The 21,879-nt window shown below is 47.6% G+C and overlaps 1 protein-coding gene across 1 annotated transcript in view; it reads left to right on the plus strand.

Moving 5' to 3' along the window:
- Positions 1–1,821: 1,821 nt before the first annotated feature.
- Positions 1,822–21,879, plus strand: part of CNTNAP1 (contactin associated protein 1) — a 37,040-nt gene continuing 16,982 nt past the window's right edge. Inside the window, exons 1-10 of the mRNA XM_033169571.1 lie at positions 1,822–1,981; positions 5,107–5,208; positions 6,681–6,874; positions 9,140–9,287; positions 11,753–11,956; positions 15,322–15,506; positions 15,688–15,831; positions 17,384–17,657; positions 18,710–18,859; positions 20,605–20,776. Of these exons, the coding sequence (XP_033025462.1) occupies positions 1,906–1,981; positions 5,107–5,208; positions 6,681–6,874; positions 9,140–9,287; positions 11,753–11,956; positions 15,322–15,506; positions 15,688–15,831; positions 17,384–17,657; positions 18,710–18,859; positions 20,605–20,776 (1,649 nt within the window). The 5' untranslated portion in view covers positions 1,822–1,905. The remainder of the gene's footprint in view (positions 1,982–5,106; positions 5,209–6,680; positions 6,875–9,139; positions 9,288–11,752; positions 11,957–15,321; positions 15,507–15,687; positions 15,832–17,383; positions 17,658–18,709; positions 18,860–20,604; positions 20,777–21,879) is intronic.

Consider the following 21,879-nt stretch of genomic DNA (forward strand, 5'->3'; position numbering starts at 1 on the left):
CCTGAAGGTCAGCCCTGATGAGACTGTGTAGGGTTTGGACTGACAAGCCCTGCACCTTCTAGGTCCCTGATGTCACCATTCAGAGTACAGACTCAAGGACTTGATATGGAAATAAAGGGGGGGCACTTATTGGAAATCAGTTTTGTCACCTCTTCCCCCCAAACCCTGAGACAATGAGCCCAGCCACCTTTTATTCACAGTTGCATAAACACTACACTACAGCATGGCCTGCACCCAATCTTGTTTTTGTACAATCTTGTTTGTCCTCAGTAACCAAAATTATATTATCAATGTATACAAGCAGAAAAGTTGTTTTCCTTCATTTGCCAGAAATCCTACAAAAAAGTGGCACTAATAAAGAAATGTTCCAGTGTGGCAACAGAAAGCAAACTAAAAATGTTTTGGCAGTTGATCCAAACTATCCAGCAATATCAAGTTATAGGAAAACTGGTGCTATTAACAGCAATCCTTCTGTTTGGTTAATTGGTTTGGCAACTTCCAGGCACATGATGTGTGATGCTAATTATTTCCCCAGGCCTGAAGTGTGATGCTAATTATTTCTCCCAAGAGTTAAATGATAACTGATCAGAGGCAGCTACCAGAGAGCTATGAGATTCAGGTGAGGATCCGGTGACTTGTCAATCCCAACAGGTATATAAGAGGACGACCCGGCCTGCCTGTGATGCTAATTATTTCCCCCAAGAGTTAATTGATAATTCATCAGAGGCAGCTATCGAAGAGCTATGAGATTCAGGTGAGGGTCAGGTGACTTGTCAATCTCAGCAGGTATATAAGAGGACGAGCTATGAGATTCAGGTGAGGGTCAGATGACTTGTCGATCCCAACAGGTATATAAGAGGACGACCCGGCCTGCCCAGGCCGAACCCATCGCTTTCTATTCTTGTATGTTGTCACCCAAGGAGCGCAACTATGCTCAAATTAACAAAGAGGCATGTGCCATTCCGTCTGATGCAGATCTGATATATATATATATATATATATATATATATATATATATATATATATATATATATATATGGGGGGGGGGTTTTGCACATGTGCCCATCAAGCTGTGTGGGGGAATTATCCCTCCGTGTGTGGTGTGGTCAGTAGGGGGTCATGCAAATGCTGCGCGTTGTGCGATGTTCTATCCATGCATGCAGGAAATTCGAGAGGGCGAGGGAGCATGGGTCCGCTGTGGGGAGCAGAGCGCATTTCTTGCGCACGGGTGCCTCCCTGCAGAAGGGATTTGTGCTGCGGAGCTGTTGTGGAAAATGCCTATGTGCTTGTGTTGACAGGTGTGCAAAGGAGGGGTGCAGAAGCTAAAGGCATCTGTCTATATGGCCTTTGCAAAGGCCAGATTGTACAGTCAGCTGGGGCCTGTAAAAAGCCAGGCCGGGAGCCCCCTTAAGTTGAGGCTGCATAGGCCTTGTAGTGCATGTGATTCAGATTCTATTCAGTTGAACCTCTGGTTACAAAGTTGACATTTTTTTTAGCAATGCCCCCCTAGGGAGCCTTCTTTTGTTCACTTCTTTTTATTTCGAGGCAGTGCACACCTACGTTTGTGGAACTGCAAACCTTTCCAGTCATGTGTTTCTCCATGTGATCCCTTATTTTCAAATCCGAAACTTGACAGCTATGCCTCTGACCCTGTGCAGAGCGCTCTTCCCCCTAAGGGGCGGAAGGATCAGCTCGGCGGAGAGAGAGAGAGAGAGAGAGAAAGAGGCCGCCGGCTGGTCCCGGGCGGAGGCGCGCCGGCGCTCGCTCCACGCGTCGGAGGCGCGCGCAACGGGCTTGCTCCGGCCAGCGGCAGGCGGAGGCGGGCAGGGGCGCACGTGCGGCGGCGATGGCCAGGCGGCTGGGCTCGGGAGCGCACTGAAGTAGCCCGCACCCCGCGGCTGCAGCATGGGCGGCTGCGCCATGCTCTTCGTGCTCGCCGTCGCCGCTCTCCTGCAGCCCAGCCAAGGAGGCTGGTTCTGGCGTGAGTGTCCCGGGACTTGGCGCGGCGGTGGCGGCACCTGCATTGCGGCAGAAGAAGCAGCCGGGATCGGGCCGGGAGAGAAGAGGGGGAAAAGGTCACGGGGCGGGGACAAGGCGGACTGCGCTCCGGGGGCGCGCAACATTTGGGGAGAGGGGCTTGCGGAGGGGTGCGGTGCGAGGTTTGCGCGCGGGCCGCGGCGTCTAGGGTGCTGGGAGCGGCTCCCTGGGGACCTCGGGAGCGGGCGGGGGTTGCGCCGCGCGCTTGTAGGAGAGACACCACCACCCCATCCCTCGAAACCCACTCAGGAGAGGCTTCTGCGTCGGGGTCGTTTGGCACAGGACGCCTGGGTCCCCCTTCCCCGTCTGTTCCCCCATCCCCCCTGCCCGCCACCCAGGTCAGAGTGTTTATCCCTTGTTAGCAAGGAATCCGGACTTGGGGAGCTGCCGGGCGGGGCTGGGGCTGGAGTTTGGTTGGTATCCTGGCCAGCTGTCGAGAAAGCGGCCCGGGGCACAGGCGCTCAATTGGCGCAACCTTTGCGCCTGTGGATCGGCACGTGTGGATACACATTTAGGTCGCTGAGCAAATTAAGGGGGCTGGGGGCTGGTAGCAGTGCTCTTTGCAGTAGCAAAGTTTTTGTGTGTGTGTGTGTGTTTTTTGTTTTTGGTAAAGCGTTCAAAGTTGTTGCTGCCTTTTCCAAAAGAGGGGAAGGGATCTGGGGTTCTGTACGAAAGATTTGGGCCTCATCAGCTGCTTCATCCTAACAGCACCCCATCCCTGTTTGCTCTTTGGCGAGTGTGTGTCTTGGGCCCTCTCAAGACAGAGGCCCAGGGAATGGTCGTTTATTCCATCTGTACTGTACACACACACACACACACACACTTTTTCTTAGGCTGGACAGTTTGTTCGTGGGGGTGGCTGAGAGCCTGGAACCTGTTCCATGCATTCGTGCTCTGGGAGGGCAGGACAAAGCCAGCCCCCTGTTCCCTCCACCCCACCCCACCCCACCCCACCATGCAGGGCCTTGCAAAAACAGGTTACAGGTCTGGGTCGTTTCTTCTGCATCTGCTTTCTTCAGGGTGTGTGTGTGTGATGATTCTGCAGACTGCTACACTTATCTATGCCTTCCCTCTTCATTTTTTATCAGGGTTGTGTGGGGGGGGGGAGTTTGGGGTTCCTCTCCACCAGAGAGGTCTGCACTAGTGATTTAGCTGGAAGGTTGCCTGGGGTTGGTGGGTGCGATGCCTGTTATTTGTGTCCCCTCCAGGTCAATCAATAGCTTCCTGCATCTGTCCTTGATGTAATGTGCATCTCTTTCCAAACTGGCTCGGGGAAATCGAGAGTGTCCCCCTTCCTTGCACCGCCCCCCCCCCGGCCATTTGTTTCTCGAAGCCTTTTTTTGCTGTCTCATAGCTGGCCCTGGTGCTGATGAGAGAGGGCTTCCCCATTTTGCTCTTTAGCAGATAGAGGCAGGCAGGAGCTGAGCCTGCAAGGGCGTGCCAGCCACTCTCCGCAGTGGAAGGGGAAAAAAAAATAATAAACCTGGAGGGAGGGAGCCGGTGGATAGCTCTGCTGCTGCTGCTGCTGCTAAACAGTCTTCCAATTTTGCAGCAGTGACAGGCTCAGTGTGCTGCCTGCCTGGTGTGTGAACGACTTGCCATCTCTGGAAGGGAAACAGGAGCTCCTCACTTCGTCGCTTGGTCTTGGCCACTGACGTCCAAGAAAACTGAACTTGCAGCTTAATCTGGCGGGGGTTCTGCCCTGGAACCTGTTTTACATGGGAGGTAGCGATAGCGTATCACCTGAGCATGTCTGGAGTGCCTTTCCTTCGCTACTGCAGTGCGCTTTGTGTAGGGCTTCCCTTGATGATGGTGTGGAGACTGCAGCTAGTGCAGAGCGCCATGGCATGAGTTCGAATTCGTTGGGCCGCCTGTGGCGGTATGCTGCTGGCTCTGGCTGCTCAGTTCATCACTGAGCCCAATTCAAGGCGCTGGCTTAAAATGGTGAAGCCCTGAAGAGGATCAGTGGCGTAGCGTGGGTTGTCAGCACCCGGGGCAAGGCTTAGAGGATGGGACTCTGCTGTCTCAAAGAGTGGTGCTCCCTAAACCGTTCTGCCTGTGAATTGAGATCTGCCACGGAGGTCCTGTTGGCTGTGCCAGCAGTAAACAAAGTCTGATTGGCCAGAGCCTGGAACAGGGCCTTCTCAGTGGTGGCACCATGGAGTACTGTACTCTCCTATCCTGAGGCGGTTGTCAACACTGGCTGGATTTTGGCACTAAGTAAACATGTTTCTCTTTCCCCAAGCTTATGAGGAATTGCATCTGTGTATAATTTGGAATGTTATCAGTGGGATGAATGGGTATGGTTAATTTTAAACGAGGAATCAGATAATTGGGTAGATACTTTGTGGCTGGCATTTGGCAAGTGAACAATTGAGGATGGTGGTGATAATTTGATTTGTTGAAACCCACCCTGAGACCACTGGAATTTTTTTTTTATATAAATCAATAAAATAAATAATTAACAACAGCTATTACACATAACATGTGGCAGTAAGCTTAGTAGTTGCTGTCCTCCAAACATTTCTCAGTAGACATGCTTCGGATGCTTACTCAGAAGTAAGTCCCACTGTGGAACTTAATTCTCTGGTATGTTGAGGACTGCAATCTTAGATGGCTTTAAAAACATAGGAAGCAGCCTCAAACAGAGTCTCGCCATTAGTCCATCAAGCTCACCATAGGAGCCAGCTCCTAAGGGCTGAGGTCCCTTCGTGCCCCCCCCCAATAAAATATTTGAGGGGGCCACCCACCCATCCCAAGTTGACGGGCATTGCCATTCAAATGGGGTGTGTGCTGCATTGTGTGACCAGTTAAGCAGGACTTCCCTGGCCCCTCCTATGTTTAATTCAAGTTGGCACCCCTGATTATGATGATGATGATGATTTCAATTTATAAGTCACTTGCACCATAAGGAGCATCCAAGCGACTTACAGAATTTTAAGAGCATTAAGCGTAATGTAAAAGAGAAAATATACATTGCAATAAAACCCCGCCCCAAGGTTGCCGCACCTTGGACAGGTGCCCCCATCGAAAGGATCCATTCTTCCTATTCTTCTTCCTGCCCTGCAGGGACTTGTGACTATGAACTGGTTAACCCCCTCTACACTTGGAATCTCGGAGCATCTTCCCGATCCAACATCTTCCGCGCTGCCACGTTCGCTCGGATTTATGGTGAGTTCATCACGGAGGGACAGACTTCACGCTCTCTCCAGCTCAGTAGCATTAACAGATGCAAGACTAAGCCAGTGGCCCATTGAGTTTTGTTGACTGTCTTCCAAAATTGGCCAGCTGTCCCAAGGTGGTTCACAAGCAATGCATAGCAGTGGAATGTGTCACTTGTAGGCGACGATTGCTGTACTGGATCCAGCCACCAGAGAAGCACATGGTCTCTAAATGTTGGGTTTGTGCTTGTGGTTGTCACACTAAATCAGGGTGGTCCAACCCGCGGATGTGGCCCACGAAGCCTTTTTTGGTGGCCCTTAGCAACATTCGGGGGGGGGGGAATCTTTAAAGCTTTATAAATTTATTTTTGTGTGTGTTATGCGTTGTTTATGAAAGCACATATATCTGTTTGTGTATTACGTTTGTTTAGTAAGTATGTTAAATCTATTGATTTGGCTCCCGGTACGTTTCCGAGCACAATTCGAAATGTTGATGCTGACCTTTAAAGCCCTAAATGGTCTCAGCTCAGTATATGTAAAGGAGCATCTCCACCCCCATCGTTCAGCCCGGACACTGAGGTCCAGCTCCGAGGGCCTTCTGACGTTCCCTCCCTGCAAGAAGTTAAGTTACAGGGAACCAGGCAGAGGGCCTTCTTGGTGGTGGCTCCCGCCCTGTGGAACGCCCTCCCTTCAGATGTCAAGGAGATAAAGAACTATCTGACTTTTAGAAGACATCTGGAGGCAGCCCTGTTTAGGGAAGTTTTTAATGTTTCAAGTTTTATTCTGTTTAATATTCTGTTGGGAGCTGCCCAGAGTGGCTGGGGAAACCCAGCCAGATGGGTGGGCTGTAAACAGATTATTATTATTATTATTATTATTATTGTACCTCCGGTTGTGGACAGGATCTGTTCCAGAGCTCAGGTCAGATCCCGAGGTTTTCGCTACAGGAGGTGTCTGTTGTGCGCATGCGCACAGCACGGTAGAGCGCTTCTCCGCATGTGCGCACAGCGAAACCTGGAAAAATACTTCTGGGTTTGCGCGTTCGCATCCTGAATTTTACGTAACCAGAGGGTTACGTAACGCAAGGTACTACTGTGTTGTTATACTGTGCCCATCATCCTTGACCATTGACCATGTTGGTTGGGGCTGCTGGGAGCTGGAGTCCAACCAAATTTGGTAGGCTCGGGGGATCTCTATTTGAGCCATTTGGCTGCGATCAGAGCCCCAGGACGTGGCTGGCCGAGCTACGGGTGTTGCTGTGTGTCTGTAGTTCCACTCCAGAAAGTGCAGAAAGTCTGGCTGTTTGTTAACCAGAGGTTTGGTGGTTCGAGCCCAGCCAAGGAGGTTCACGGGTAGGATTCCTTCATTGCAGGGGGGGGGGTTCGGATTAGATAACCACCCGCGTCCCTTCCAACTCTACAATTCTAGGATTCCACGAAAGCAACCGTTTCCCGTATTTTGCCCTCCCCGCCCTCTTTTCAGGAGCCGGAGGCTGGTCTCCCGACCCGCAAGACAAGCAACCCTGGCTGCAGATTGACCTGACCAAGAAGTGCCGCATCAATGCCATCGCCACTCAGGGGACCTTCAACACCAACAACTGGGTGACGCGCTACATTGTGCTCTATGGGGATCACCCCAGCAACTGGAAGCCTTACTTTCAACAAGGGAGCAATTGGGTGAGAGAGGAGTTTCTGTCCCTTACCCTCCAACAGGGAGAGGGCAGCGTTGTGACATCAGGTGACTGGAGGGTGGGCACCTGCCTGCCAAACCTGGCCTATAAGTGGTTTGGGGAGATACTAGTTCCCCACGCCTCTACTGAAGGGTCATTAGGTAATTCCATCTGAAAAAACCCCTCTCGTTTATTCTGCTTCTTGGCTCCAGAACTGCTGTGTTTTCCTACTTGGGCACCACAGGTGGTGAAAACCAGCCTTTTCAACTTCCTATTGTGGATTTGCAGGGGATCTACGCAGTTTTCTTCATGATTTGTGGCTACTGAAAACGACAATCCTGTACTATGTAGAAATTCCCAGACTTATCCTCTAGAATCGCCTGTTGTAGATTCTGTGCCCGTATCTTTATATGGTGCAAAAAAAGGAACACACTCGTCTTGCTCAGCCGCCAGTTCCCACCGCCCCTAATATATGTGTTGGTTCAAAATACATATATAGAAAGGAGAATTCCCTGGATGCCAAGATCCAGATCTGGGGCAAGTACTCTTTGGTGAGAGAACCCCAGCAGATATTTAAAGTCATAAAGCAAAGCATGGAAATCTAGACTTTAAAATATGCCCTTCCAAATTCCTTCCAAAGTTTCTCAGTTCTACAAGCATAGAAAAAGACCACACGTTTGATAAGTTAAAAAAATGGTTTACTTATCAACTCTCCAAAGGTCAGATTCATGTACTTCAGAAAGTTGCACAGACGGTATAGCTTGGCTTAGCTACAAAGTGGCGAAAGTTCCTAAACTATTGGCGTAGGAAGTCTAGAGTGGCTTGTGAGAGCCATGCGGTTGAGCTGGAGCAACCAGCTCAAACTTCTTGACGCAGAGATCTTCTCAGGTAGACTAAGGTTGAACAAAGGCTTGATTACATAGCCCTTCTCAAGGTAAGGGGAAGTGGACATAGCTAAGCCTGGCAGGACAGCTTACTCTATGGTATTAACCCCTTCATGCATTAATTAGACTTAAGCATGTTGGTTATATGAGGCTGGTTATCCTATAGTTTGGCCGTGCTGACTGGGCCTGATGGGGATTGCAGTCCACAACATCTGGAGGCTGCCATATTGGCTATCCCTGCTTTAACATCAGCCTTGAAGGTCCTCCTTGTACACCTGTCAGTGCATCAGTTTGGCTGGACTGGGCATGGCCTTTTCACCAGTAGCCCCACCTGCCGAAATAAAATTGCCTCCCAGGTAAGATGTGGGTGGCTCTTTCTTTGCAGGCCCTTAAGCAGACATTCAAGACTTGTCTATTACAGATGACTTTCTATTTAAAATAAAATAAAATGTTCTGCCCCTGTACAGGGCTTGAGGGAGTCTTTTGCTATTATGGCTAGTTTTTATGTTCTGAAAGACCTACATTGGCTCCCAGTACGTTTCCGAGCACAATGAAAAGTGTTGGTGCTGACCTTTAAAGCCCTAAACGGTCTCAGACCAGTATACCTGAAGGAGTGTCTCCACCCCCATTGTTCAGCCCGGACACTGAGGTCCAGCTCCGAGGGCCTTCTGGCGGTTCCCTCACGGCGAGAAGTGAAACTACAGGGAACCAGGCAGAAGGCCTTCTCGGTGGTGGCGCCCGCCCTGTGGAACGCCCTCCCGTCAGACTCCCGTCAGATGTCAAGGAAATAAACAACTATCTGACTTTTAGAAGACACCGGAAGGCAGCCCTGTTTAGGGAAACTTAATATTTGATGAATTACTATATTTTAATATTTTGCCGGAAGCCGCCCAGAGTGGCTGGGGAAAGCCAGCCAGACTGGCGGAGTATAAATAAGAAATTATGATGATGATGATGCAGTAGGACGACTTGGTAAAGTTGGCTTGCTCTTACTTGTGTGCGTTGTACTGCATCTTAATACTGTACAGAAGCTGCCTTGTGCCATTACCTTGAAAAGTGGCTCATAAATATTGAAAATAAATATGTCTTTCCCCCAACTCACTGTGGGCCTTCAAGGTCTCGGGCAGGGGCTTTTCCCAAGTTCCGTTCCATGTCAAATGGCAAGGAACGAACCTAGGACTTCCTACACGGGAGGGGGGAAAAATGCCCTTGCCTGGAGATTTTGCATTCTCTTGCCTTAATTTCTCACCCCTCGCTTTGGCTCTTAGTTCTGAAAACCACTGAAGTGTTTGTGTGCCTAGGAAGGCAGCCCCCCTGTGGCCGATCGTGCTTCTGCTCTTCTTGAGAAGTTTCTCTCTCCATCACCACTTTGTTTCCCCCTTGTGCAGACTTTCTTTGGCAACGTGAACGCGAGTGGCGTGGCCCTCCACAACCTGCACCACCCCATCCTGGCTCGCTACCTCCGCATCATTCCTGTGGCCTGGAATCCGCACGGCTCCATTGGCTTACGCGTGGGCCTTTACGGCTGCTACTACCGTAAGTGATTCAATGTCGACTTCTCTTTTAACTTATTTCATTTCACTTTTATTTCCCAACCAGGGGCGTGCCCAGGATCAAAACTAGGGGGGGGGGGCAAGCCATGGTCGTTCAGGTTGTGACATTTCAGCACGGAAAGGCGAATGAAACCAAAATTTTAGGAAAATTATATATAATTATAGCAGTGCTTTATTACGGTAGTTATTACAATTATTTGCTTGAATTTTTTTTAATTTTTATTCTAGTTACATGTCTTATACCAGGGGTGGCCAACTCCCAAGAGACTGTGATCTACTTTCAGCAGTGATCTAACCCCGTTTTGGGGGGTTCAGCTCAAAGTTACTGACCATATTATGTAAACAGCAAACAAAAACAGCTTCAAACAGGAGAAAAACTCCCCCCCCAAACAGAAACCCCCAAATGGCTGAAAAACTCAGTTTCCTACGATCCTCAGCCATCGCAACTCACCATGCAAGGGAACTGTGTCCAAAGCTCCTTTGCAGCGATCAGCTGCCGCAACACACACACACATGCAGTGGCCGGCTGCCGGTCGGCAGAGCTCAATTGTTATTTAGATTTTGGGAGGGGGAGAAAGACTGGTAGTTGAGCTTTTTAGGAGAGCTTTTTTCCCATTTAGGCTGCCGATAACCATTTAATTATTATTCTTTTTTGCTTCTAGGGGGGGCAGGTGCCCCCTCCTGCCCCCCCTTGGGTACCCCCATGTTCCCAACCCCGAGATTTGTGATAAAACCCCAAAGCGGTTTACGAAAAAGGATAAAGCAGTAGCATTACCGGTAAAAAAATAGTTTTAACAAACCCTATTTATAACATTCAAAAACAGCAGCGATAAGCCAAAAACCAGATTAAAACACATGCTAACATTCCATGGCATTCTAAAAACAACTGCTTCACAGAAACGTGAAATACTTGGATGCTGTTTATACCTTCCAAGTAAAAGACGTTTTGTGGGGGACACCCTGAAAATGTCTGCAGTCTGTTATCTTCCTATTCAGATTATTTTGCTTTGGGCTCTGAAATTCCGAAGTCTACATTAGGGCAATACGTTTGTTAATACATTTTGAACATGCCCAGTGCTTTTATTTGCCTTGATAAATATGTTTTCCTAATAGGCAGTGCTTTTCATTAAAAAAACGAATGAGGTGCTGGTACTCATATCTTATGGGACGTGGATGGCGCTGTGGGTTAAACCACAGAGTCTAGGGCTTGCTGATCAGAAGGTTGGCGGTTCGAATCCCCATGCCGAGGTGGGCTCCCGTTGCTCGGTCCCAGCTGCTGCCTACCTAGCAGTTCAGAAGCACGTCAAAGTGCAAGTAGATAAATAGGTAACGCTCCGGCGGGAAGGTAAATGGTGTTTCCGTGCGCTGCTCTGGTTTGCCAGGAGCGGCTTAGTCATGCTGGCCACATGACCCAGAAGCTGTACGCCGGCTTCCTCAGCCAATAAAGCGAGATGAGCGCTGCAACCCCAGAGTCGTCCGTGACTGGACCTAATGGTCAGGGGTCCCTTTACCTTTACCTTTACTCATATCTTGATCCAAGTGTTGTGGGTGCCAGCACAAAATAGTTAACAGGAGCAGCAAAAACAGAGAGCGGTGACGGTATTGTGTACCAGTGAGTACTGTAAAAAAACAAAAAAAACAACCAGTGTTTGAGATTACGGACCAACATGACTCCCTTTTACTTTTTTACATTGACAAAAAAAAAATCCATAATCATAGTACATACACAAAATAAAACTTGTATTTGTGGAGAAGCAGTTTGGAAATTGACCCCCCCCCCCTCACAGTCTTTGGTTAAAAGAGGAAAACACGGTGCATGTATTGGTTGGTTGGTTTTTTCTTAGCAAACGGGGGTGGGGTGGGGTGGTGCTCTTCCAGATGTCTTCGAGGTGTGACATATCTAATGGCTGAGGAGAGATGGAGAGAGCCATTCTTGGGAGCAGAAGGTATTCAGGAAATTATTGCAACCTGAGATGAAAATATAGCTTAGTAACTGAGGCGCTGACTTAGTATTGATCAGGAGTCACATGCAAGCAAACTTCGCACCGGCCAGGGTGCTGTTGGTCTAATTTGGGATTGCATTGGCAATGGGACCCGCTACTACTGTACTGTCGTTAGCTAGGCACCCATTAGCTAAAGTGGTGCTTCAGGTTAAGAACAGTTTCGGGTTAAGAACTTAATCCGTTCCGGAGGTCCGTTCTTAACCCGAAACTGTTCTTAACCTGAAGCACCACTTTAGCTAATGGGGCCTCCCGCTGCCGCTGCGCCGGCAGAGCACGATTTCTGTTCTCATCCTGAGGTAAAGTTCTTAACCTGAAGCGTTATTTCTGGGTTAGCGGAGTATGTAACCTGAAGCGTCTGTAACCTGAGGTACCACAGTAGGCCTACTTGGAAAGGAGACTTGACCGGAAGCTGCTGTAAAACTGCTTTGCTCCTCTTCCCCCGCAGAGTCCGACGTCTTGTATTTCGATGGCGACGATGCCATCGCCTACAAGTTCCGCACCAGAACGGTCCGCACCGTCCAAGACATGCTTGGGTTCAACTTCAAGACGATGGAGCGCGAGGGGATCTTAATGTACGCGGCGGGGGCCCAGGGCGACTACATCAGCCTGGAACTGCAGCAGGCCCAGCTGGTCTTCAGCATAAGCCTTGGTGAGCTTGAAGAGGGGGGAAAGCATGCATGTCCCAACTCAGAGACAGGCGACGTGGTGCCCTCCAGCTGTCGTTGGGCTCCAAGTCCCACCATCCCTGACCATTGACCACGCTGGTGGGAGTTGGTGACAAGCGGCTAAGGCAGTGATTGGGTACCTGGGTGGAGAGCATAGCTGTCAAGTCTCCCTTTTTTTGCAGGAAACTCCCTTATTCCAAGCCGTTTCTGGCTGCTATCCCTTATTGTTGATATCCCTTAAATTTCCCTTATTTCCGGGAAGGGGAGTTGGAGTCTGGGGACTCCTTGGGTTCCTGGCTTTCTCAGCCCTGCCTGCCTGCCTGCCTACCTCACAGGACTGTTGTGGGGATTAAATGAGGACTAGGACTAGGGAGCTCCTTGGAGAAAAAGGTGGAATATAAATACCTAATAACAAACAGACAGACAGACAGACAGATATATAAAGAAGAAGATAAAATAGATGAATGTTTCTCGGCAACAGGTGCTCAGATTCAGCATTGCTGCCCCTAACTGGAGGCAGAGCAGAGCCAACCTGGCCAGAAGCCACCAGTGGTCCTCTCCTCCTGCATGAATTTGCCTAATCCTTTTCTAAAACCATCAAGTTGGTGGCCATCGCTGCTCCCTGTGGCAGGGAGTTCCAGAGGTTAACCGTGTGCTGCGTGAATAAGTGCTTTCTTTTCTCTGCCCTGATTTCTCTTTCCTGGGAGCTCTATCCTGGTGTAAATTAATTTGTAGCCTGGGGGGGCGGGGATTACCGCGGCGTGGACTGTCCCTGAGAACCGTACAGGGACAGGTGAGAGTGCTGATCCCTTATTTTCAATTCCGAAACTTGACAGCTATGGTGGAGAGCTGCAGTTGTGACATAACTAATTTGTGAATATCCTTGTTTGACCTGAGAGTAAACAACTGATAACAACGACAACAACAACAACGATTTTATTATTTATACCCTGCCCATCTGGCTGGGTTGCTCCACCTTCCAATACATATAAAACCTAATATAACATCAAATATTAGAAACTTCCCCATACAGTGCTGTCTTCAGATGTCTTCTAAAAGTTGTACAGTTCTTTAACTCCTTGACATCTAATGGGTGGGCACTCCAGTATACCCGAAGGAGCGTCTCTTCACACCCATCGTTCAGCCCGGACACTGAGGTCCAGCTCCAAGGGCCTTCTGGCGGTTCCCTCATTGCGAGAAGTGAGATTACAGGGAACCAGGCAGAGGGCCTTCTCGGCGGTGGCGCCCATTCTGTGGAACGCCCTCCCATCAGATATCAAAGAAATAAACAACAATTTGACGTTTAGAAGACATCTGAAGGCAGCCCTGTTGAGGGAAGTTTTTAATGGTTGATGTTTTAATGTCATTTTAATCTTTTGTTGGAAGCCGCCCAGAGTGGATGCGGAAACCCAGCCAGGTGGGCGGGATATAAATAACAAACGACGATGATGATTAGGCAAAAACAGAAGCACAATGAAGGCTTAACATTAATCAAGGCAGTCAAACTCATAGCAATGCATGTAGATGTTTTGAGGTGCTGAGATTTAAGATTTGATTTAGCAGGCCTCTCCTGTGAAGCTTTCTGGCAGAGGTGCTGCAGTTTGCAGCAGAGGTGATCTTGAGCTCAAATGACATAAAGTTGATAGACTTTTATCTTTAAATGTGAGCACCGCATTTGCATGTGAAATGGGTGTATCTGTGAGACAGATTTAAAGGGGGTGCGAATGGGTGGATGGCAGCACGCCAAACCTTTCAGCTGCCCTCCACCCCCTGCTTCCATCTCCCCAGGTACTTTTATCTCAGCTAAACTCTTGATACTGAAAGTGAGCTTAGCTGGGAGAAAGCATCAGTGGAGGATAAAGCTGGCTGGAGTATGGCCCCCACACTTCTTTGACCCTTCCAAATTGCAACCCACACCTGCCACACCCATGAATAGACGCAAGATAATATCAGTGGTACCTCGGTTTTCGAGCGTCTCGGAAGCCAAACATTTCAGTTTTCGAACGCCAAAAACCTGGAAGTAAATGTTTCCGTTTTCAAACGCGCCTCGGAAGTCGAACAGCTCCTGCTGCGTCCCCCCCCCCCAATTTCTCTATTGAAATTGCCGACTGCCCTTTGCGCCTCAGTTGCCAAACTTTTCGGAAGTCAAACGGTGTTCCGGAACGGATTATGTTCAACAACCGAGGTACCACTGTTTCTGTAAACAAAGAATAAACGTCCCCAAAAATGGCAAAAGTAGTTTCATTCCCAAATAGGTTTTATCTTAAACAGCAGCAAACGCAGTAAATAAACGAGTTCAGTGCTCGTTTCTTCTCTTTCCAAAATAGATTTTATCTCAAACAGTGGCAAACGTGGTAATAAATTGCCCACTTGTAATATATCAGTGGTACAGTGCTCGGACGTCATTCCGGTAATCTGACATTTCGTCACTAAAGAGCTTAGTCATCGAGCTTTGTAGTAAATAGTGTACAAGAGAAGACCTAATCCAGCTTAGAGGCCATTAGACCATAGACAACAGAAGTTAGGCTATCCCTGTTCAGATGGAGGCGCAGCTGAACCACCAGCCAAAGCTGATGGAAGGCACTCTGCACCACCGAGGCCACCTGAGCCTCAAGCGACAGCAAAGGATCCAGGAGTACCCCCAAGCTATCTTATCTGCTCCTTCAGAGGGAGTGTAGGGAACCACCTACTAACAGTCTTAGCTGGATTGAACTTCAGTTTATCGGCTTTCATCCAGGCGATCATCAAGGCAAGACTGCAGTCCATCACACATCCACTGCCACACCTGTGGATATGAAATAAATAACAGAATAATATAATGTTATATTAATGGTCTATTATTGTATTAACGTTTCCTTAGTTCACTGATTGATTTGATTTTAGTATCCTGCCCTTCCTCCCCAAAAAGACCAGGGTAGCAAACAAATAATGCTGTTTAAAAAGGAAACAAACAAACAAACAAAAAACAATTAAAAACATGACAGTTAATGACAATGTAAATTAAAAAAAAAATCAGTTTAAAACGCCCTAAAAGCTGTTGGAGCTGTTAAAAAAGTTCTTTGATTCGGAGATCTCCAGGTTTCCTGGAACAGTCTTCTTCAGCCACCCGAATTCTTGAGTTGCAGCTTCAAAATTGACCTTTTGCTCAATTCTCTGGGAACTTACTTCCAGTACAGAAAAACAGCGCTCTTTGCCTGTCTCCTGCCCGTGGGTATATACTGGCTCACCAAATGACCAAGGCCAAAAGTTGGATTTTAGAGGGACACTGAAAGAACTCGAATGACTTGGCTCTGCTCTTCCGCGGACAACACCGCCAGCATCCTGTTGACATGCTGTTTCTTCTCCCCAGGCAACAGCTCACTAAACATGAGCGGAGGGGAGACGATTATGAAATTGGGAAGTCTCTTGGATGACCAACACTGGCACCAAGTTCGCATCGACCGCTACAGGCGATTTGTCAATTTCAGCTTGGATGGGGAGGTCTTGCAGTACCGCCTTAACGGAGAGTTTGATCAGCTCGACCTGGACAAAGAGGTGATTGGGGTGGCACGGTGGGCACACTTGCGATGCCCTGATTCGAGATTTTAAATTGAGATTCCCCAAATTGAGCCCTGCTCTTCTCCCTCTCTGCATGGCAGTGGTCCCTGCTGGGACCTTTCAGGATTTCCCACCCTTACATAACTTGATCCCCTCCGGGTTTCCTTGACTTCTGCAGATCTTCTTTGGGGGAATAATGAACTATGAGAAGCAGCGCCTTGTCTATCGGCCAAACTTCCGTGGCTGCATGGAAAACATTGCCTACAATTTGGTCTATATCAGCAACTTGGCAAGACGTCGTAAACCATCTATTAGGATCGAGGTGAGGATGAACGTGTTGCTGGGGTTTGCAAAACTAGAGAGAGAGAGAGAGAACTTTGTTTACTTGCCCTTGACTCTGTTGTAGATGTTTGCTGAGACTGCGGAAGCAGCTTGTAACAGTCCAAATGTAGGACTCTAGGGCCTACACTTATTCTATTATGCGGCTTGCATTGACCATGCAGCCCTCTGCACTTCTGTTCCTTTCTCTCTAGTAAATTCTGAAGCAAGTAGATAGATATCTTTATTCGGCTATAAGCCCGCGTCAGGAATAAAATACGTAAAATAAAATAAAATACATTCAGATTACAAAAGCAAACACATTATGAACATCGACACAGCAATTAAAGGACTAGTACACCCAGTCTTCTCAATTTTACAGATAAAATGGTGACAATGATATTACAATAAGTTTATGGATATATGATGATAGATAAGGATTAAAAATATTGGAGAAAGAGGAATTTAAATAAGTTATAAAGTTACTATAGTATATTTGAAATGAAAGCAGAAGAGAGGACGTGAGGAAGTCCCTAAGTAAGATTATAAATAAGATATGATTAGGTAAATAAATGTTTTTCTTTTTGTTAGGTTTGTTTTTGTATTTTAGTTTGGTAGTGTATTGTAGTAGTGTTTTGTTTTGTTTTATATTTTGTATTATAATTTGTACGTTTATTTTTTTGTATTTTTGAGAAAACCAATAAATTCTTATTTTAAAAAAAACAACAATGATATTACAAGGCCATTTAAGCTGGAATTGTTGAATAATATAATATCAATATTCTTGGAGTGTTCCATGGCCTCTTTTATATGAGATAACTGAAATCAAGAATCTAGCAACCTGTAATGTTCTTTGGGGGAATCGTATCTTGCAACAAGCAAGCCAATTGTGTTTCAGAAGGATTATCAGCCATCTCCAAAATAACTGGGTTCAAAATTCTGGTCCGGGGTAAGATATATAATGGGCATTTAAATAATATGTGATGGAGCGACTCTATTGATTTGTTATCGCACGTGCATAAGGCTGAAATTTTGCCATTTGAAAACCTATGACTCATAACATTTGATGGAGATGCGTGAAATCTTGCTTTAGCAAAAGCAAATCTGTGTGATGCAATAATGGTATAGTTTTTGTAAAATGTGCAGGGATATAAGATATGTAAAATGAACGACGGAAAGAGAAGAAGGGAAGTCATTGATACCTTAAGTATGTAAAATGTTTATCTGAAATTGTAAAACAGAAAATTTAATAAAAATCATATTAAAAAAAGAAAAGGAAGGAAGTCGAAGGAGTAAATGGAATGAGAACTCCGAGTGGAGTTACACTTCTGTTTCCACCTACTTCTGAGGCTACTTCAGGCCTTGCCCTGTTCTTAGCACCAAAACCATGAAAACATTAATTTTATTCCAAAGGAAGCCAGAGATTCGCAACCTGCAGAGTTGTGCGCCTGTTAATAAGTCCATCTGCTGCACAGTGCAGTCACGGGAACATATGGCCCTGCTGTGATGGAACAGCAACCAAGCCACCTCCTTAGCTGTCTCCTCCTCTGTTGCAGGGCCATTTGGGCGACTACTGCCGGGACAACCTCTTGTTCCCCTTCACCTTTGCCGGGGTCAACAACTTCTTGCAGGTGCCCGGGTACCCGCGGCGCAATCAGCTGGCGGTCAGCTTCAGCTTCCGCTCCTGGGACGTTGTGGGGCTGCTCATGTACACGTCCTTTGCAGACGACCTGGGATGGCTCGAGATGGTGCTGAGCGACGGGCAGATCAATGTGACCATCGCTCAGCCGAAAACCAAATCGAAGACCAAGAAGCTGGAGTTTGCGGCAGGTATGAGGAGGGGACACAGGAGGAGGGGCGGTTTTCTTCTACAGTGGTACCTTGGTTCTCGAACGGCTTAGTAGTCGAATAACTTGGAACCCGAACGCTGCAAACCCGGAAGTAAGTGTTCCGGCTTGCGAACCTTTTTCGGAAGCCGAATGTGCTCCGTTTTGAATGTTACGCTTCCGTTTTGTGTGCCACACTTTGGTTCCAAAGGTCTGTCTGTTTTTGCTATTTATTTTGCGTTTTTGTGGCTTTTTTTTGTTTTTGTGACTGTGTGGAACCCAGTTCAGCTACTGCGGGATTGATTGTGTGGCTGCAGTACATTGTTTATTGCTTTCATTTTATGGATCAGGGGTCCCCAAACTAAGGATGCGACCCAATCACCTTCTCAATCCGGCCCGCGGACAGTCTGGGAATCAGCGTGTTTTTACATGAGTAGAATGTGTCCTTTTCTTTAAAACGCATCTCTGGGTTATTTGTGGGGCCTGCCTGGTGTTTTTACATGAGTAGAATATGTCCTTTTATTTAAAATGCATCTCTGGGTTATTTGTGGGGCATAGGAATTCGTTCTTATTTTTTTTTCCAAAATATAGTCTGGCCCCCCACAAGGTCTGAGGGACAGTGGACCGGCCCCCTGCTGAAAAAGTTTGCTGACCCCTGCCTTGGATAGTAAAATGCATGTTAAATTGCTGTTTTAGGGGTTGTTTTTAAAAGTCTGGAACGGATTAATCCATTTTGCATTACTTTCTATGAGAAAGCGCGCCTTGGTTTTGGAACGCTTTGGTTTTGGAACGGATTTCCGGAACGGATTAAGATGAGAACCAAGGTACCACTGTAATTGCTTTGAGGCGAAACTTTAACTTTTGCTTGGAGGCAAAACTGAGGAATGCAATGTAGCATGCCGCTGGGTTTTTTTTTTTTAAATTATGCATTCTGTTGCATTATGTCATCAGAATCACTCAAGGTAGCAGATATTTCATTGAGGGCTTTGGTAGGACCCGTGGCTCCAATGTGAGGAGTCTGAGGGGTCTTATCCCCTTGTGTCCCTCCATCCACAGGATATCGCCTGAATGATGGCTTCTGGCATTCAGTGGCCTTGATGGTGCGCGAAACCATGGCCGTCATCACTATCGATGACCAGAATGACGCCAGCTTCCGCGTTGACAGAGACATTCAGCTGCGCACGGGGAACCAGTACTTCTTTGGAGGTGGGTTCTGGGCTAGTTAAGGGTTAAAGGGGGGACTGGTCATATTTTTCCCAAGAGGGTGGGCTGACGGTTGGTTAATAGGCAGCTGTCAGGCTTCGGGGAATCCTGTCCCTCCCACGTTAGCAGCCAAGAAGAAGAGAAACAATAAAAGTTCTTACCACGTAATTTATTCAATATTCACAGAGAGAGACGAAGGAACACGGTCTCCCCTAGATAATGGCGTTGCTCCAAGTAAAGTCCCACCCCTACGTCTCTCCTATTCTACATCACTCCTGCGTTGGCTAATCTGAGCTTTCTGCCTCTGAGCTTTTTGTTCTACAACCCTCAATGTTCATCTGGTCCCGGGAGAGGGGGGTCAGGAATGCTTTCCAAGGACACTGAATCTGTCAGCTGTCTCTCCCCTGGTGCTGCTTCTTCTTCTTCCTGCTGCTCCCCCAATATTTCCCAGCTTCTCCCCTCTGCAGCCTCTGAACTGTGACCTTCTACAAACCACTGTTCTAAATCTATACTGTCCTTCTGTTCTCGGAAAGGTTTGGGAGGGGGGCCGTCACCACCATTCCTCCTCAGTCCAGCCCCTGACAGCAGCAAGCTCTATGGGTCCAGGAGAGCTGCCTGCTGATGTACTGGTTTTGAGAACGACTATTAAGGGAGGCACCTGAGAAGAGACGGGGAGGTATCCAGGCACATATATTGTAAGCTGCTCTAAGTTAACCTTAGGAAAAGAGTGACCCATAAATTTAATAAATAATTAAAATTAAAGGCACAACAATTGGCTCAGTCGTTTTAAGCCCTTTTAATTTGGTTGCAGATTGTTTAGGGAAGCTTTTAATGTGTGACATTTTAATGTATTTTTAATCTTTGTTGGAAGCCGCCCAGAGTGGCTGGGGAACAAATAAATTATTATTATTATTATTATTATTATTATTATTGAAGTTTGAAGGCATTGGAGCAAGGCCTAGCTACATCCCACAATCACAGAAAGGAAGAGCGTAGACTGAGGAGGACTGTTCTAGAGATGGGGGCTAGTCACCATTGCTGTCGCCCCCAAAGTAAAAAAACATTGCAGCTCAGATGCCACCTACCTTTTGGTGCCAAATGGCAAAAACTACACTTACAGTGCCTTTTGGTGTCTTATTTATGAACCACCATCTCTTCTATTGCTGGAGTGAACAATTGGATTTTTTCCAAGATAGTATGCAAGTAACGGGTGGCGCTGTGGGTTAAACCACAGAGCCTAGGGCTTGCTGATCCGAAGGTCGGCGGTTTGAATCCCTGCTATGGGGTGAGCACCCGTTGCTCAGTCCCAGCTCCTGCCAACCTAGCAGTTCAAAAGCACAAAGTGCAAGTAGATAAATAGGTACCGCTCCAGCAGGAAGGTAAACGGCGTTTCCATGCGTTGCTCTGGTTCGCCAGAAGCAGCTTAGTCATGCTGGCCACATGACCTGGAAGCTGTACGCCGGCTCCCTCGGCCAGTAACGCGAGATGAGCGCCGCAACCCCAGAGTCGGACACGACTGGACCTAATGGTTAGGGGTCCCTTTACCTCCGGAGATGAGCAGCCTGGGGCAGTAAGTTATCACAGACTGATACAAAGGGAGCAAATAAAGGAAAGATTCTGCCAAGGGTGGGCCTCAAAACGCACCACGTTATTTCCTCCTCCACTCACTTTTTTTGTTTCTGTTTCGTGAAATGTAACCGAGCAATTTCTCCCTTCTTTTCGCTTGATGGCCGCTGCGTCTTTCCTAGGGTGCCCCAAGCCAGCCTCTCGTACTGGCTGTGCCTCCAACCAGACGGCCTTCCATGGGTGCATGCAGATGGTCAGTGTGGACCGGCAGCCCATTGAGTTAGACATGGTCCGTCTGCACCGGCTCGGCAAGTACTTTGAGGTGTACTTCAACGTGTGTGGCATCACAGACAGGTACGCTTGCCGGAGTGGTGATTCTGGCCTGGGCTGGCAAGAGCAGGGGATGAGATCTAGCTGGTTCTCCCTGCTGTGTGTTTGGGCCAAGCCTCTGGAAACACAGGTGAAACTCGAAAAATTAGAATATCGTGGAAAGGTTCATTTCTTCCAGTAATTCAACTTAAAAGGTGAAACTAATATACGAGATCGACTCATGACATGCAAAGCGAGATATGTCAAGCCTTTATTTGTTATAATAAAGGGAGCCAGTGTGGTGTAGTGGTTAAGAGCGGTAGACTCGTTATCTGGGGAACCGGGTTCGCGTCTCCACTCCTCCACATGCAGCTGCTGGGTGACCTTGGGCTAGTCACACTTCTCCGAAGTCTCTCAGCCCCACTCACCTCACAGAGTGTTTGTTGTGGGGGAGGAAGGGAAAGGAGAATGTTAGCCGCTTTGAGACTCCTTCGGGTAGTGATAAAGCGGGATATCAAATCCAAACTCTTCTTCTTCTTCTTCTTCTTATAATTGTGATGATTATGGCGTACAGCTGATGAGAACCCCAAATTAACAATCTCAACTTTGGGGTTGTCATCAGCTGTATACCATAATCATCACAGTTATAACAAGCAAAGGCTTGGCATATCTCGCTTTGCATGTCATGAGTCTATCTCGTATATTAAACTCCAGTTGCTAATGAAAACAATTGCTTACATAAATGGACTTTCCCATGATATTCTAATTTTTCGAGTTTCACCTGTAGCATGGTAGGAACTCCGAGAGAGTGCAGGGTCTGGGTCCAGGTCAGTGCTTGTGTTACATACCACAAATGGGGCAAATTCCCCTGAAGAAAAGTAGCCCAGGGTGTTCAGTAGCCAGTATCTGGGAGTGGGAGAATTTAAAATCTTGAATGGAGACGGAATGGGGTATCCTGGAAGGAGGGCAGACTGGCAGGAGTGTGCCACACTGCCATGTTTATGTTGCAGGTCCCACTGCAGGAGGCTGGCAGTGCCATCATGCATTAATGTTGCAAGCCGCCCTGTGATCTTTCAACAAAGGGCAGTATGTAAATTTAATAAATAATATTCATGATCACAATCATGCCATGCCTATGAGCTTACTGC

Source organism: Lacerta agilis, chromosome 14 (assembly GCF_009819535.1).
Source record: "Lacerta agilis isolate rLacAgi1 chromosome 14, rLacAgi1.pri, whole genome shotgun sequence".
Lineage (NCBI taxonomy): Eukaryota > Metazoa > Chordata > Lepidosauria > Squamata > Lacertidae > Lacerta > Lacerta agilis.